The 18,931-nt window shown below is 43.2% G+C and overlaps 1 protein-coding gene and 1 non-coding gene across 2 annotated transcripts; both read left to right on the forward strand.

The window, feature by feature from the left end:
* Window positions 1–6,802: 6,802 nt before the first annotated feature.
* Window positions 6,803–15,456, forward strand: LOC119291478 (serine/threonine-protein kinase EDR1-like). Its single transcript, XM_037570237.1, has 13 exons — window positions 6,803–7,491; window positions 8,418–8,840; window positions 10,557–10,660; window positions 10,821–12,076; window positions 12,329–12,369; window positions 12,537–12,605; window positions 12,719–12,819; window positions 13,367–13,445; window positions 13,525–13,623; window positions 13,722–13,790; window positions 13,899–13,948; window positions 14,521–14,697; window positions 14,807–15,456. Exons 1-13 carry the CDS (start codon window positions 7,054–7,056, stop codon window positions 14,943–14,945), a joined length of 3,045 nt encoding a protein of 1,014 aa, XP_037426134.1. The 5' UTR covers window positions 6,803–7,053; the 3' UTR covers window positions 14,946–15,456.
* Window positions 15,457–16,198: 742 nt separating this feature from the next.
* LOC119296621 lies at window positions 16,199–16,395 on the forward strand. The gene has a single exon (XR_005145344.1). It is a non-coding gene; the product is annotated as a U2 spliceosomal RNA (small nuclear RNA).
* Window positions 16,396–18,931: the final 2,536 nt, after the last annotated feature.

An 18,931-nucleotide genomic window follows, 5' to 3' on the forward strand; every position in this document is an offset into this window, starting at 1 on the left:
CCTAAGATGGGATTACTCATGCACGGCGGTGAGCATCATGAAATTGGTGATGGAGGATGGTTGATGATGACGATGGCGACGGATTCCCCTCTCCGGAGCCCTGAACGGACTCCAGATCAGCCCTCCCGGGGAAGGTTAGGTCTTGACGGCGGCTCCATGTCGTAAAACGTGATGAATCCTTCTCTCTGATTTTTTTCTCACCGAAAGTTAATATATGGAGTTGGAGTTGAGGTCGGTGGAGGTCCAGGGGGCCCTCGTGGACAGGGTGTGGGCCCCCTTAAGCTGATTCTTTCACCAATATTTTTTATTAATTCCAAAACATGTCTCCGTGGATTTTCAGGTCATTCCGAGAACTTTTATTTCTGCACAAAAATAACACCATGGCAATTCTGCTGAAAACAGTGTCAGTCCGAGTTAGTTCCATTCAAATCATGCAAGTTAGAGGCCAAAACAAGGGCAAAAGTATTTGGAAAAGTAGATACGTTGGAGACGTATCAGTTACGTCAACGGGGATATGCATGCCCCCAACAATAAGAATATCATATTTCTTCTTGGCAGTAGGAATAGGGAATTCAAAACCTCCAATAGCAATAGTTGAAATTTTTCCAATAGAATTGATGCTATTAACTTGAGGTTGTTTCTTTGAAAAATGTGTCGTATGCTCATTACCATTAACATGAAAAGTGGCATTTCCCTAGTTGCAATCAATAACAGCCCCTACAGTATTCAAAAAGGGTCTACCAAGGATGATCGACATACTGTCGTCCTCGGGAATATCAAGAATAACAAAGTCCGTTAAGATAGTAACATTTGCAACTACGACAGGTACATCCTCACAAATATCGATGGGTATAGCAGTTGATTTATTGGCCATTTGCAAAGATATTTCAGTTGGTGTCAACTTATTCAATTCAAGTCTACGATATAAAGAGAAAGGCATAGCACTAACACCGGCTCCAAGATCACATAAAGCAGTTTTAACATAGTTTCTTTTAATAGAGCATGGTATAGTTGGTATTCCTGGATCTCCTAGTTTCTTTGGTATTCCACACTCAAAGTGTAATTAGCGAGCATGGTGGAAATTTCATTTTCTGGTATCTTTCTTTTATTTGTAACAATATCTTTCATATACTTAGCATAAGGAGACATTTTCAAAATATCAGTCAAACGCATACGCAAAAAGACAGGTCTAAGAATTTCAACAAAATGCTCAAAATCCTCATCATCCTTTTTCTTGGATGGTTTAGGAGGAAAGGGCATGGGTTTCTGAACCCATGGTTATCTTTCTTTACCATGTTTCCTAGCAATGAAGTCTCTCTTATCATAACTTTGATTCTTAGATTGTGGGTTATCAAGATCAACATCAGGTTCTACCTCCACATCATTATCACTACTAGGCTGAGCATCAACATGAACATCATTATTAACATTAGTACTAGGTTCATGTTCATCACCATGTTGTGTCTCAGCATCAGAAATAGAAATATCATTTGGATTCTCAGATGTATCTATAACAGGTTCACTAGAAGCATGCAAAGTCTTATCACCTTTCCTTTTCCTTTTAGAAGGACTAGGTGCATTAGTATTAACTCTGAGAATCTTGCTCAATTCTCTTAGGATGACCTTCATGATACAAAGGTTCATGGGTCATTTTACCACCTCTAGTCATAACCCTAACAACATTATCATTGTTTTACTATTCAACTCATTCAACAAATCATTTTGAGCTTTGAGAACTTGTTCTACTTGAGTTTTCACAATGGAAGCATGCTTACTAATAATCTTAAGATAATTAACAGTTCTACTCATATAATCACCCAAGCAATCAAGCATATAAGCATTACGTTTCAATTGTCTACTAACATAAGCATTGAAATTTTCTTGTTTAACAATAAAATTATCAAACTCATCCAAACATTGACTAGCAGACTTATTATGAGGAATACCACCTTCAACAAATCTATAGAGAGACTTTACCTCTACTACCTGTGTCGGATTATCGAGACCATGTATTTCTTCAATAGGTGGTAAATTCTTACATCTTCAGCTTTAATACCTTTTTCTCATTGATTTCTTTGCCTCTTGCATATCTTCAGGACTGAGAAATAGAATACCTCTTTTCTTCGGAGTAGGCTTAGGAGTTGGTTCAGGAAGAGACCAATCATTATCATTACTCAATATATTGTTCAATAGCAATTCAGCTTGCTCAACAATTCATTCCCTGAAAACACAACCAGCACAACTATCTAGGTGGTCCCTAGAAGCATCAATTAGTCCATTATAAAAGATATCAAGTATTTCATTTTTCTATAGAGGATGATCAGGCAAAGCATTAAGTAATTGGAGAAGCCTCCCCCAAGCTTGTGGGAGACTCTCTTCTTCAATTTGCACAAAGTTAAATATTTCCTTTAAAGCAGCTTGTTTCTTATGAGCAGGGAAGTATTTTTCAGAGAAGTAGTAAATCATATCCTGGGGACTACGCACACAACCAGGAGCAAGAGAATTAAACCATAACTTAGCATCACCTTTTAACGAGAAAGGAAACAACTTAATAATATAGTAATAGTGATTTTTTTCCTCATGAGCAAATAGGGTGGATATATCATTCAATTTAGTGAGATGTGCCCCAACAGTTTTAGATTCATAACCATGAAAATGATCAGATTCAACCAAAGTAATTAACTCAGGATCGACAGAGAAATCATAATCCTTATCAGTAACAAAGATAGGCGAAGTAGCAAACTTAGGATCATATTGCATTCTAACATTCAAAGATTTTTCTTTCTAGTTGCATAATAACTTCTTAAAATCATCTCTATCCTTACAAGTAAGAAAGTCCCTAGCTACCTCTCCATCCATAACATAACCCTCAGGCATAACATGCAATTCATATCTAGGAGAGCTAGGTCTAACAGGTGTCTCAAAGTGTTCAGTTTCAATAATTTCATCATTTTCAGAAATATCATCATCTTCAACATAATCAACAGTTCTAACTTTAGCAAGATGTTCATCAAGTAATTCACCTAGTGGCACAGTTTTATCAAGAAAAGTAGTAGCATCATTCATAGCAGAAGTAGCAACATCAATAATGTGCGACATATCAGAATCAATAGCAGGTGTAGGTGTTGCAAGCTTACTCAAAACAGAAGGTGAATCAAGTGCAGAGATAGATGGCAGTTCCTTACCTCCCCTCGTAGTAGAGGGAAAAATCTTGGTTCTGGTATCTTTCAAATTCCTCATAGTGATCAACATATATAAATCCCAAGTGACTCAGAGAATAGAGGTATGCTCCCCGGCAATGGCGCCAGAAAAAGGTCTTGATAACCCACAAGTATAGGGGATCGCAACAGTTTTCGAGGGTAGAGTATTCAACCCAAATTTATTGATTCGGCACAAGGGGAGCCAAAGAATATTCTCAAGTATTAGCAGCTGAGTTGTCAATTCAACCACACCTGAAAGACTTAATATCTACAGCAAAGTATTTAGTAGCAAAGTAATATGGAAGTAACGGTAACGGTGGCAAAAGTAACAGTAGCAGTTTTGTAGTGATCGTAACAACAGTAGCAACTAAAGTAACTTAGCAAGGATCAATATGTGAAAAGCTCGTAGGCAATGGATCGGCAATGATAATTGTGTGGGATGATATTCATCATGTAGCAGTCATAACCTAGGGTGACACAGAACTAGCTCCAATTCATCAATATAATGTAGGCATGTATTCCGTATATAGTCATGCGTGCTTACGGAGAAGAACTTGCATGACATCTTTTGTCCTACCCTCCCATGGCAGCGGGGTCCTAATGGAAACTAAGGGATATTAAGGCCTCCTTTTAATAGAGAACCGGACCAAAGCATTAGCACTTAGTGAATACATGAACTCCTCAAACTACGGGAATCACCGGAAAGAATCTCAATTATTGTCACCTTGGGGTATGCGGATCATAACTCGTAATAGATGTCTACAACTTGCAAGATAGGATAAAGAACACAAATATATTCATGAAAACATAATAGGTTCAGATCTGAAATCATGGCACTCGGGCCCTAGTGACAAGCATTGAGCATAGCAAAGTCATAGCAACATCAATCTCAGAATATAGTGGATACTAGGGATCAAACCCTAACAAAACTAACTCGATTACATGATAAATCTCATCCAACCCATCACCGTCCGGCAAACCTACGATGGAATTACTCACGCATAGCGGTGAGCATCATGAAATTGGTGATGGAGGAATGTTGGTGATGATGATGACAACGAATCCCCCTCTCCGGAGCCCCGAATGGACTCCAGATCAGCCCTCCCGATGAAAAATAGGAGGCGGCGGCAGCTCCGTATCGTAAAATGCGATGAATCCTTCTCTCTGATTTTTTCTCTCTCCAGATGTGAATATATAGAGTTGGAGTTAGGGTCGGAGGAGGTCTAGGGGGCCCACAAGCCTCTAGGGCGCGTCCTAGGGGGGCGCCCCCCATGCTTGTGGCCAATGGGTGGACCCCCTCTGGTTGATTCTTTCGCCAATATTTTTTATATATATTCCAAAAATATTCTTCATGAATTTTTAGGTCATTTCGAGAACTTTTATTTGTACACAAAATAACACCACGGCAATTCTGCTGAAAACAGCGCCAGTCCGGGTTAGTTCCATTCAAATCATGCAAATTAGAGTCCAAAACAAGGGGAAAAGAGTCTGGAAAAATAGATATGATGGAGACGTATCAGCCACCACATGCCCGACCCGACACGCCTACAGGGGCCACTTTTGTTCCCTCGGCAATCTCTCCCACGATGGCATGTAGCACTCCCATCCCATCCCAACAGTGTGCAGATAAATCCACCCCCACAATTTATACTTGGTGCACACATGAGCAAAAACTGGATTTTTACAACACAAACAACTTTCTAACCTAAACATCGTCGTTTCTTCCCTTCTTCCTATAATTAAGGCATCTCTTAAGAATCCTAACTACTAAAATGCTTTGCTCGAGGAATATAATGCATTGTTATGGAATGACACTTGGTCTTTGATTGCTCATCCTATAAGTGTGAATGTCATGACAAGCAAATGGATCCACCACTACAAATTTCGAACCGAGACTTTAACGCGGTACAAGACTCGGTGGGTGTTACTGTTTTTACCCAACAGTCTGTCATCGACTACAGGGAGACATTTAGCCGAGTGGTCAAATACGCGATGATCCTCATCATGCTCGACATTCCTTAGCTCTTCTTGGCCTATCCATCAATGAGAAGCGCCTTCTTGCATGGACATTTGGCTGAGATCATGTACAACAACCAACCATTCGGCTTATTTGACTCCTTTCGTCCATCGCACCGTCTACTAATCACTTTATGGCCTACAACAAACCCCCGAGCATGGTTTCCTCGTTTCACCACCTACCTTGTGTCCATGAGGTCAGTCACTTTGAAATCAGACTCCTCCCTCTTTATTTTATATTGAGATACATCTGTCGCCTACCTTCTTATCCACGTAGATGATATCATCCTCACGGCTAGCCACGTTCCCCTTCTCCTCAACATCATTGGCTCTCTCCAATGATTGTTTTCCATGTTCGGTTTATGGGGGCTCCATCACTTCCTGGGCATCAACATACCTCGAAATAGCAGAGACCTATTTTCTTTTTACCAAGAGCAATATGCTAGAAATCCTAGATCGTGGCGTCCACCTCAACGTCAATCCTATCACCACACCGATTGACACCAAATCCAAAGTTTTCGCGTTGAACAATGCTCCTTTTTCCAGTCCCACCCACCACTGTAGCATAGATGGTGCCCTATGGTACTTAACGCTCACCGCCCCGTTTTTTCCTATGTCGTACAACAATGTTGCTTATCCAATCATGATTGTGGAGAAAAACACCACCAGCCAGCCAAACGAATCATCCGCTACTTGAGAGGCACGATGCACCTTGCCCTGCAAATTTAACGCTTCTCCGACGATGATCTCGTGACCTTTTCTGGTGGCGATCGGGCAGGGTGTCCAGACACGCGCAAATCTGTGTCTGGTTTGTACATCTTCTTGGACAACAACGGAACATTGTTTCGCGGTCGAGCCATCGTCACTAACTCTATGGTGTAATCCTCTGGCTGCACAACTCCCACCACACTCTGGCATCTCATACAATGAGCGACTATCGTCTTCTACGACAACATAGCAGCGATGTGGCTCTCGAGCAACCCCGTCCCGCACCAACACATCAAACATGTCGAAACCGACCTCCACTTCGTCTGCGACCGGGGTCTCTGTTTTGGCAAGGTGCGTGCCATGCACATCTCGGTGAGCTCTCGGTGCGCGGATATCTTCGCCAAGGGCTAGCTGACGGCGACCTTCGACTACTTCCGAGCCAGCCTCAAAGTCCGTGCGCGCGTCGATGTGACGACGGCGGGCTGTCAGAACGGCCACCTCGACCCCTCTGGACGTCGTCATCCGAGTCAGGCGCTCTGGATCTCGTCGGAGGCCCGCCGGTTGAGCCCCCACCACGGTGAAACACGGCGCCGGCACATTGTATCCGCACATCATCCATCCTCCACATGTCCCTCTCCCGGTCGGTACCCACACACGGCACATGACCGCGCCGTGAGACGGGCCCGAGCGCACGACCCGCGCCCGGCTCCCTGCCGTCTGCTGCACTCGCGTCGCAGTCTCCAGTGGCCCCCGCCCCCGCTGCCGCCCGCCGCCCGCTGAACTTTACTCGCGTCGTGCTAAACCCGGCGGTTTCGTCGGGTAAACATCCCGGAAACCCGGCCCAAAGCCCCCAGCGGAGGTCACCCCCACAGCACCGCGTTTTCGCAGTCTCCCCCCTCGGAAACACCTGTGCCCGCTCGCCCGCTCGCTTACCCAGCAAGCTTTCCCCACCTTCCCCCGCCCCGTCCCCTCCTCCTGGCGGTGGCGACGCGATCACGACACGGAGACTTTCTGTCACCCCTCCCCGCCGATCACCGTCGCTCCACGCGCCCTGCAGCCAGCCAGATAAAAGCCTGGGGGTGGGGAGACTCGGAGCCCCTGGCCGAGCAGGGGGTTGCGAGTCGCGGAGATGAAGAACCTGTTCAAGAGCAAGATCAAGTGGCAGCACCGGTCCAACGACCCCGCCTCCTCGTCGCAGCCGCAGTCGTCGGCGACCTCGCCGGCGAGCTCCCCGTCGGGGACGGCTCCGGCGCCCGCGTTGTCCTCCGCCGCGGCGACGCCGACGGCCTCCGCCCCGTCCCCTTCCGCCCCGGTGGCGACGACGCCCATGGCGGGGGTTGGTGGTGGAGGGGGAGGCGCAGCGGGCGGGGACGACTACATGTACTCGGAGGAGGAGTTCCAGATGCAGCTGGCCATGGCGCTGTCGGCGTCCAACAGCGACTGCGCGGGGGACCGGGACAGGGACCAGATCAGGGACGCCAAGCTCATGAGCCTCGGCGGGGGCGACCGCTTCGCCGCCGGCCGGGACGACGGCCACACCGCCGACTCGCTCTCCCGCCGATACTGGGTGAGGCTCCACTCCTCACACCGGCGAATTCCATTTGAGCTGAGATGGAATGCTGAACCGCACAGTTCTCTAATGAGATAGTAGTACTATTAGGTTGCAGTTGCTTAATTACGCCAGTTTTCAGAATTGACACACTTAATGTGGAGCAAGACTCATGATTCAAACAAATGTCTAGCCAGATTCCGGTGGTGCTACTTGCTTGCTAGTTCACCTCCACCATTTACCATTTCAACCCACGATACTACTAAGTTTATCTATCATTGTTCAAATTAGTAAAGTTTTTTTAGTTGGAATATAAGTAAAGTTTTTCTGTTCATATCACTATATTCACATTTAAAATAGGTCAATGGGGGTTGTTGGATAGTAGTGGGCAGTAGCTAGATCTGGATAATTCGCAAAAAGAAAGAAGAAGAGTAGCTAGATCTGGTTTGCTGGCAAGCTTCACCTGGGTCCACAGTCAAAATCACATAAGAGGAGAGGTGCTACAAGCTACTGCAGAAGTAGAAAACACTAAGATGGCAATAGGGATCGGTGCTTGTGGTAGCAACAACAGGCTTGCTCGACCACATCAAAGCTATAGATATGCTATTTGTTACTGCTTCCTATTTATAGAGAGAAGACAGATATTGCTGTTCTTTCCTGATGCAATTCAGCTTACATGCTCAACATTCAACAAAATGTGATGTCCGTTTGTTATATACATTTGTAAAAAATATTCGCTGCTGGATCGCATCTAGCTGTTTTTCTACGTGCTGTTTTGATGCCATTCACATACTTAGTGTGCCAGATACTATTCACTGCTGCTTTGTTGTTGTAGCTATTCTCCTTGGCTAGGCAAATATCTGCGTCTTTTCCTCTTTGATTTATTAATTAATCTCAAATTCTCTGTGAGTGTATTTACAAATGTGCTCCATTCTGATTTCCAGGACTACAACTGCCTCGATTATCATGAGAAAGTTGTCGATGGTTTCTACGACATATTTGACCCCTCCATGGAGTCCTCTAGGCAGGGGAAGATGCCATCACTAGAAGACCTTCAAACAGGCATTGGGGACCTGGGCTTTGAAGTCATCGTAATCAACCGTGCAGTTGATACTGCCTTGCAGGAGATGGAGCAAGTGGCGCAATGCATCTTGTTGGACTTCCCTGTTGCAAATATTACACTCCTAGTGCAAAGGATAGCTGATCTTGTTACAGATAATCTAGGTGGACCTGTGAAAGATGCAAATGCTATGCTTGCAAGGTGGTTGGAGACAAGTACTCAGCTGAGAACCTCACTACATACTAGCTTGCTGCCAATTGGCTGCATTAAATTAGGGTTGTCTCGTCACCGTGCCCTACTTTTCAAGGTCAGCTCCCCTCCCTCTCTATGTGTGTATGTCGGGTAGTGCATGTGTAGTGCCCCTGTTGTTCCCTCAGAATTGTAGAATATCTCTCACTCGGCTGAAAACGGAGCGGAAGCGACAGAACTGATTGCCGCCACATTTGATTTCGTATTTCTTAGCAGAAGCGGAAACCAATACGGAAATTCTGGAGATGATTACGGAAGCAGATATTGCTGGAAACGAATACAGAGCAAATACGATGCGGACACGATACAAAAGCGAAAGTTTGAAAGAACTCGAAAACCTCTTGGACCATACAAAAAAACACAACCAAACCGACAAACTTGTTAGGTTATGCGCCAAAGAAGAGGCAACAAGGTTTGACGGTGAGCAGGCGTGGAGGATGGGAGTGGCGGCGTGTAATCAGAGGGACGACGATTACAGGAGTAGTGGATGATTAGTTTTTGGTGGATATGATTTGGTTGGGCCAAAAATGTATATGGGCTGGGGCCCATATAGACTAAAGATAAACGCATATTTTCGCATGTGCGGATACAGAAATTCTGTTTATGCGGGAGTTATGCCGGAACATGCTGTTCCGTTTCTGTTTCAGCTGCTGCTGTGTAAATTTCCATTTCCATTTCCATTTTTGTGCTTTGTTTCCATTTGTTTACGGAATGGACGGGAAGTTTCTGCTCCATTTTCATCCCTCTGCCAGTCTTATTTATACCAGGCAGACCTTTGAAAAGTGCAGTTTTATCAATCTTTAACCAGTTCCTGGTCCATGGCTTGGATAAATATATTAAGCCCATACCGATAGCCACCCTGATCAGAATGGTAAAACCTAATGCCAATGGACTCACTCACCCACGAAGTTAACCTTGAACCTATGTGTACATTTATTTCACTGTTTGTTGACCGAAGTTAAGTTTAAACACTATCCTCGCTCCATTTCCATCTATTTATCATTGTCAAACCTGGAACTGGGCAACCAATAAATTATATAGACCCCAGGCGGCATCTGCAGCCAGCATTACACAGCTTGACACCAGCACCGGACATGGATAGAGGTGCCTGGGTCTAACATGTGGCTGTGGCGGAATAGACGGTATTAAAAGAAACATCTAAGAGATAGTATGATGGTTCCACCGGGCTTTGGTTTGGACAACTTCCATACTTGAACTCTTTTGGTTATTAGATGTGTGCACTCTAGATAATATCAGTATAAATTTGTTCTCTGTCTAATTTAGGACGTCTTGCTTTAAAAATTAAAATTAGCCAGCATTTTTGCCTGGTATAGAAAGGAGGATCAATCTTCACCTAAAATACTTCCTTCGTTGTTTGACATGTTTAGTTATTTAATAATCACTACATGCCACGTGCTTACCTATGTTATATCTTGTGAAAGAAGTATCTTTGTAGCTTGTTACAAGATTGACTGATGTCACCATGTCTGTGGAAGCATACCAAAAATTTATTGATGTAGTTGGCCATTTGAGTGGGTTATTATGTGTTTACATGTGTTTCTTCATGAGCCTTATCAGACAGCAGAGAGCAACATGTTGGTACTGTATTCATTACTAATTGTTGAATTTCCTTTTTCTGTATAAAAATAAACTGGCAGTGCTTAAGAGTCAAGAGCAGATGCAGAAAAACCCAAATATATTGAAGATAGCACTAGATCTGTTCATTTGCCTAACATACATAGCATTCTTATAGCTCATGTGGCTCTTTGTGCAGATTCTTGCTGATAGTGTTGGCATTCCATGCAAACTTGTCAAAGGGAGTAATTACACTGGTGATGAGGATGATGCTGTTAACATAATAAAGGTGGACAAAGAAAGGTATGGACAAGATTGCGCATTGTGATTTGTTCACGTCATAGTAATTTCTCAGGGAAACACAATCCAAGTGCATTGTTCATCTGCTACAACTATTGCCGATATATTTTAATTCATTTGTTTTCTCAAATTTGCTAAATAGTTTTTGTGCTGCAACCTGCAGGGAGTTTTTGGTAGATCTGATGGCTGCTCCTGGTGCTCTTATTCCAGCAGATGTCTTAAGTTGGAAGGGCAGTTCGTCAAATTCTAACCATAAACTTGGCCAGAAATCTGGACTGAATCAAATGGCTGGGTCATCAAGTACCATTTATCCTACTCTGGGTGCCAATGCATTGCCACTTGAACATAAAGGTAACCAGCTACCTTTGTTAAACAGCGGTGATTGGATATCGGCCAGTCAATCTGGATACGAGAAAGAGGCGGCCATAACACATTCACAAACCTCTTCCAGTGGTACACCATCTGTTACTGCTGCAGATGTTTTTGATGGTTCTTGGACATTAGTTCCTCATGCGCAATCGGACGAGCCGTCTACTTCTGCTGGTACATCGTCACAGCATAAAGTTGTACCCCCAGGTGGAGAACATCCTGGGGCCGGGAATATAAAACTAAGCCCAGGTCACCAGGAAAATACAGAGTCCAATAACCTATTTGCTGAGCTTAATCCTTTTGGGCGTATTGAGCCAAAGAAAGCTTCAGTACCATTCAACGGGCCAGATAATAGAAACAACGAGTTACAAAGGCGTAGAGAAAATGTAGTCCCTAGCACTGGAAGGCCACAGCAAAGATTGGTTATGAAAAACTGGTCCCCTTACAATGATGTTTCCAACAACAAGCAGTACAACTATGTTCAGGACTCATTTGCACGTAGAAATGTTGGTGATAATGTTGTATCATCGCCGCAGGTGCCACGATCTGCTGCAAATAATATTAATCTTAATATTGGAGCACGCAATGATGGATCACATGCAGTGTCAGCTCACAATAATGACAGTTTTATGGCTGGTTCCTCTGCCATGAAGATGCCTTCTGCAGCTGAGATTGGGAAGGCTGCTGAAATGGCTATGCGTGGTGATTTGAGCAAAGGTCCTACAGGTTCTAGACTGGAGGATCAACCACCATTTGGAAGACAAAAATGGGGTGATTCTACTGAACGAAGGGTTCCGACTAATTCAGTTCAGAACCAAGCAAAAGAACGTGAAACTAACTTCGACGGAAAGCAAGACCATAAGAAGTTGCCTCCTGATCCAAAGAAATCTCCACTTGACAGATTCATGGACGTGTCGATGCCATCAAGAAATTCAGAATCTGTTTCACCATCCTCTGCCAGGTCACACAGGCTTGATTGCGTGTTCGATGATGTTTCTGAATGTGAAATTCTCTGGGAAGATCTTGTGATTGGTGAACGGATTGGCTTAGGTATTTCTTTGCAACCAAGTTTTGATGTGTTCCTTGCTGCCCTTTGCACTAACAAGTTGAACTGACACTCTCAGGTTTAGGGAGAAATATTTATATATTTATATTATACTTGTCATACACTGTCAAATTGTTAGTGTGGCTCAGTTATGTACTTCTAATCTTTGCGCTATTAAGAGCCAATTTGTTGCGAACTTGCATCTTTGTAGTTCTCCATGAGAAATAATTGAATGAATTGCTTCCTCCTTCCAATAGGTTCATATGGTGAGGTATACCGTGCTGATTGGAATGGAACAGTAAGCAGTTATTTCCCTTTCTTTCTATATCTTGAGATTGGCCCTTTTTACAGGATATTACATGCATGAAATGGTCGACATGATTAGAGACCAAATCATGGACCATCTTCACTTTTAACTTCTTAAGTTGGTTCTGTCAGCGCACTGAACTTTCTGTTAATTTGCAGGAAGTAGCTGTGAAGAAATTCTTGGATCAAGATTTCTATGGCGATGCTTTGGATGAATTTCGAAGTGAAGTAGGTGAAATTATACGTTTTTTTTCTAAGAGTACTCAGTGTATACTATATATTCTGGTTTAGTTCATTCTTGATGCACTTCTTTTTGTAATTGCATATATTCTCTTTGCAAGGTGCGGATTATGCGTCGACTGCGTCATCCAAATATCGTTCTCTTTATGGGTGCTGTTACACGCCCTCCAAACTTATCTATTGTATCTGAGTATCTTCCAAGGTATACCAGTTTTGTATCTATCTTATTTTATGCGTATCTTGGTATAATCTCATGCTTTTCCTGAATTACAACTTAGAAGCAGGGGTGGAGCTAGCTCCTGACCCGGGCAGCTGCCTGGGCTGCTCTGGCTAGTCTCCCTTAAATATTGTTGTTATCTAGGGCATTAGTAGTGATGTTATTGGGGCCAATGGTTGCCAGCGTTCCAGTGAGTAGACCTTGCCCGGGCTCCTTGGGTAGGCTTGCTACGCCACTGCTTAGAAGTATCTGGGTACAGATATCATTGAAGAAATTCCTACATGAGAAGTTCCTTTGAACACCTAGCTTTGAATTGGCACCTAATACTGAAGGTGCTACATGCTACTTTGTTGAGAAAATACTTCTGTTAGTTGGATTCATAAAATCTGATGAACAGGGTTTACTGGAGGTGGCATATGGCTCTAGCATAATGTCATGTAACTTGTGTTCCAGTCTTAAGCAAGTCTAGAATGGATTTATTGGTTCAACTTTGATGGCCCATCCTTGATTTCATTGTTATTTCATTGCTTAGGGGAAGTTTATATAAGATCCTTCACCGTCCTGGCTGCCAAATTGACGAGAAGCGTAGGATTAAGATGGCCATTGATGTGGTATGGAAAAATCTTCCATAATTTTTTGCCATTTTTGTTTATTTGCCCCTGCTTATGTAGATGACTGTTTTCTCATTAGGCCAAGGGCATGAATTGCCTGCACACTAGTGTACCAACAATTGTTCACCGGGATCTTAAATCACCTAACTTGCTGGTCGACAATAATTGGAGTGTCAAGGTGTGTTTCCTTTTTGCATTTTAACTATTAGAACCTGATGGCTCGTAGTCATATTAATGTTGGGTTTGGTCTGTTGGTTCACCAATGATATGAGGCAGGTTTGTGATTTTGGACTTTCACGCTTGAAGCACAGCACATTTTTATCATCCAAATCAACTGCTGGAACTGTAAGTAATTAGCACCTCTAATCTGTACTATTACGGGGCGATTTTCAGTTTCTTTAGTCACACTGAATACTTACTACTTGTTTTTAATCTAAAATTTTATTCCACCAGCCTGAGTGGATGGCACCTGAGGTCTTGCGGAATGAGCAGTCAAATGAAAAGTGAGTAATTCTTGATGCATTTCATTCTAACGTTTTCTTCATGTCCTTGCAAGTCTCGTTTACTTATCCATTCAGAATAGTTCATGTGAAAGAGAGATCTTCCCATTTGAATTGTGGTGTTTCCATTTTTCAAGCAAGGAGGGTAATCCTTGCTTTATATGTTAAGAGCATAAACAAAGTAACATTACCCACAAAATAACGAGAGCTGTCAATTGGCTCTGGTGCCGTTTAGTGTTTACAGAGCAGTATCGTAGACACCACACCAACATTGACATGAAAATAATACTGGATAACAGATCTAACACTATTTTGGTACCAGGTGGCAAACCTGGTAAGCTGTAAAAACACACACTGTATGTTGGTATATAACGACTATGTGCGTACGTGACTATCCTTCAAAGGCATGTTCTCAGTTTTGACTCCTAGAGTTGTGATGGGATACAATACTGCTCCTATACTTTAGAAGGACCATTAGTCCTTCAGCTTGTTTCCTTCATCTTCTTTTCCTTTTCTTTTTTCCTCAAGTGGTGTGGCATCTTAGTTAATCTTACTCAACCATTACTGGAATGCAGGTGCGATGTCTACAGCTTTGGCGTCATCTTGTGGGAGCTGGCAACACTAAGAATGCCGTGGGGTGGGATGAACCCGATGCAAGTCGTGGGAGCGGTTGGCTTCCAGGACCGAAGGCTTGATATCCCCAAGGAAATCGATCCTCTAGTCGCTAGGATCATATGGGAGTGCTGGCAGAAGTAAGTCTCTAAGTTTCCAGAGCACTCTTTTCTCATGTCCTCCTGTTTAGGTCTTGACAACTCAGAAATATGTCGCTGATGCTACTGTTTTCTGGTTTATGGATCCCAGGGATCCGAATCTGCGCCCTTCATTTGCGCAGTTAACAACTGCTCTGAAGACGGTCCAAAGGCTTGTCGGCCCCTCTCCTCCGGAGACGCAGAGCCCCCCTGTGCCCCAAGAGATCTGGGTGAACTCCTCTACCCCATGACAGAGGAGAGTTATCGAGGAATTCGTTCGTTGCTGCGGCCTGCAAATGTGAGCGCGTTGTGTATAGTTTGAGCGCCCCAGCCCAGATGTGGTAGGCATGTCCTGCTGCCGCAGCAACGGTCCAGTGGCAGCCATAGAGTATTTACTTACTTACAGAGTCGCCCATGAGGCAACGGTCGGCAGAAGAGAAGAGACCCGCGTTTCGTCTTTCCCGTTGCGTGTGACAACCGGGTGTGAGCCCTCCAGGAAGCTGGTGGATCAGTTAAATTAGTATGTACTCCCTCTGTTACGAAACATATGACGTTTAAGCAATTCAATTTGAACTGCTTAAACGTCATATATTTCATAACAGAGGGAGTAGTATATCTGGCTGTGCTTACTAGTGGATCAGTTAAATTAGTCGCAATGTGCTTGTAAAAGATATAGTACACCTGTTCTGTTCATGTTGCTGTCTCGGGCTGTCGTCCACCGGCACTGACTGTTATACATCCGTTAGCTTCTGCAGCCCTGAATAACAGGAGACGCCACCATGCATGTTGGACGAAGCCATCGCCGTCAACGCCTTGAGCAAAACCCTCTTGCAGCTTACTTGCAGGTTTGTGCGATCGATCAGCTGAGGACCGGCGTTTGGTTTACTTGTGGCATCATACATCATGCTTTAACATGGTGTGCTCGAAGAACTGGTGCCTATTTTCATCTCTAACGGCGGCTATAACCTGCGTTAAGAGATTTGGGCCTCACACATGTGCAACCCTATAACCCGGGAAGATGCTGGCGGTTCCCAGTGCGTCCCCGCTCGTCATTGTTACTCCTGCTAGCCGTGTGCTACATGCAGGGTCGCACCACCAGAGGTCCGAGCCCGTCGGCCGCCGACCTTTACCCCTGCCCACGACTCCATTGCCGTAAACATCTTTTTTTAGAAGCCATTGCCGTAAACTTTTGTTTAGAAGCCATTGGCATTGCCGCAAACTCGATCTACGGAGTTCACCCCCTCCCCTCCTCTTAAGTCTTGCGTTGCCGCCGTCCAAAGATGAAAATAGGCAAATTTCGCTGTCGGTCCATGCTACCGGAATCAGCTACGGCCCAAGTAAACCGGCCTTATTCAACTACGGCCCAAGTAAACCGGCCAGAGCCTCTCGAAACAACGAACGAAGCAGAGAGCTGCGTAGCGCTCTCTCGTTTAGTCCCACCTCGCCCAGGCAGAGGGGGGTCGAAGGCCCGCTATATAAGCAGCCCACGGCTGCGGAGAGAAGCATACCTTTCTCGGCCTTTTGGCTAAGATCAAGTGTAGTATCTGTTCTTATCAGTTTAATATCTGATATGTGGGCCATGGGTCTACAATGATATTAAATTTATTTTTTATGGGAGAGGGCCCACCACAGTAGCTTGCTATTGGGGTCCTCGTGTGTCGCCCAGCCGTTGCACTGCTGGCTGGGCCTGGCGCGCCCCAACCAAAACGAATTGAAAATTTGTTCCTTTGGGCCTGACTGCTTTCTTCAGAATTGAGCACTGTTGGAAGCCTGTTTTCGGAAGTAACAGTTTAATCATACGATTGATATATAAAAAAATCATACAATTAATACTTCTATAAGATGCGACCCTACATGCGTTTGTGTGGCCCAAATCTGTCAACGCAAGGTATTAATTTATGCTTCGTGCCAAATAATTCTGCTTCTAATCTTCAGAAACTAGCTTCACATACATGAGCATTATCAAGCTCATCATGATTACTACTTATAAATCGTGTGTTTGTTCTACTACACACCATTAATCCTTTCAATCTTCTGAAACTAATGCAGGGGTTTGGATAACAAACTACTACTTCCGGTTTAAACATTTTTCTGAATTTATTTCCTACTATTTGCGTCTTAGAAATGTGCAATCTTCGACAACAAATGCCAATATTGGATATAGGATGATCACTACTACTTTAAAGCATTTATTTGGCCAACAAACTAAACTAATGCAGGAGCTGGATAATGAACCAAAAATGTGTCGTTAGGGAAACAAATAGAAATAGATAAATAATTAGTCTGAGAATAAGTGTGGAACACCCGATCTTCACATACATGCATATCTAATCTCCATCGTACTATGCCGCAAATGAAAAATATCCATCACACAATCTTTCTAGTCCTATAAATACATGTCCACATAAACCAAGACCCATTCAAAGTGTTCGCCATGGCTTGCAAGACCACAGTCGTTGTTGCTATCGCATGTAGCTTTATGTTGGCACTCCTTGTGTCTTCTGGTAAGGAGATGAGATGTGTTGCAAACTTGTTCTATGAAGCTTCAAGATAATGATCCTTCCATACATTGCTTCTTGTTTTGACAATACCATGAGATAACTTTTGTATCTTACTCTATTTATTTATATGGATGCAGCTCTAGGGGACTGCAAGGGCCATGCTATTAAAGTAGAATGCAACAACAATGATCCATGCATTAAGTGGTGCCATTACTTCGGAATCCCTCGTGGGCATTGTCATATTCATAGTGGTGGAGGCTATTGTGTGTGTGATGTTTGTGACTAGTTAGTTTGTACCAGCAAGTTTCTCAAAATAAATAAATAAGGTGCATCTATCCAACATATCGTTAGCATCTATGATGTCTCTAAAAAGAACCATTTGATGGAAAGAGAAAAAAAATACTCCAACACATCAGTTACTGTACATCTAAAAAATGTGTCGCTAGTTTCCCCAGTTGGTTGTTGCATATCCCTAAAAACTCCACCACACAACCTTTTAGGCCTATACAGTTTCCTCTAGTCAGCACCATAGAAATTTTCTTCCAATCTTCAACATCTAAAGCCGATCTTAGATGTAAATGAACGATCTGAGCTAAATCTAATGTTATTATAAATAAATCATCTGTTTGCTAGTGTACTCATCATAAAAAAATAATCTCAACAACTAATGAAGGAGCTGGATACTAAACTGAAATATTTTGTGTTCAAAACAAATAGAAATAGATAAATAATTAATATGGACAAGTAGGCGTGAAACCTCCAGTATTGACCAAAATGCATACTCCATCATACGTCACTAAGAAAAATATATTTCTAGCCCTATAAATACATGTCTAGAAAAACCATTGTCATTGTCTCCATCACATCTATCTTTGTGCACTAGTAGAAAACGGGCCTTTAGTACCGGTTCGTAAGGCCCTTTAATGTCGGTTCTGAAACCGGCACTAAATGGTGGAGACTAAAGCCTCCCCCCTTTAGTTCCGGTTCAACACGAACCGGGGCCAAAGACCCACCACGTGGCACGAGCCCGCGCCGTGGTCTGGGGGACTTTTAGTCCCGGTTGGTAATTTTGAATTTTTTGGAAAAAAATGATTATGAATTTTTTTCCGATTTTCAATTTCCTGAATTATTTGACGATTTAGTCTCTAATCACGCCTCATAACTGCTCAAGTGTGGATCACTCATTCCAAACCGTCTAACTTTCCGGCCGGTCACCCATCCTCTCACTACTCCAGCCTGAGCATGCTTAACTTTCAAGTTCTATTCCCCCTAGTTTCCAAGCCTGCACTTATTGTTTTGCTGACAATAGTAAGTTGTCAATCCTATTAACCCTCAGGAGTTTAGTTTGAGCATGAAGTCACATATTTCACCGTTTGAGTTTGAAGCTATTATTCTAAAAAACAGTAATTATTTAGTAACACTAATATTTCTTGAATAAGTAGTTTGACCATAATTTGACCAGATTTGACCAAAATTCAAAAAAACTGAAATAAATATTTAGTATCACTAATATTCTTGAATAATTATTTAGTAACACTAATATTTCTTGAATAAGTAGTTTGACCAGATTTAATCAAAATTCAAAAAAAGGAAATTTGAGTATATCTTTTTTTCCTTTTAGAATTTGGCGATTCTAAAAGTTTGCAAAATGGCCTACAACCATCAAAATCGTATGCCGGCTTTCGTGTTGAACATTTTTGATATATTATACGTTTTTTTCGACATTGTACGCAAAA

The sequence above is a fragment of the Triticum dicoccoides genome, chromosome 4B, assembly GCF_002162155.2.
Source record: "Triticum dicoccoides isolate Atlit2015 ecotype Zavitan chromosome 4B, WEW_v2.0, whole genome shotgun sequence".
Lineage (NCBI taxonomy): Eukaryota > Viridiplantae > Streptophyta > Magnoliopsida > Poales > Poaceae > Triticum > Triticum dicoccoides.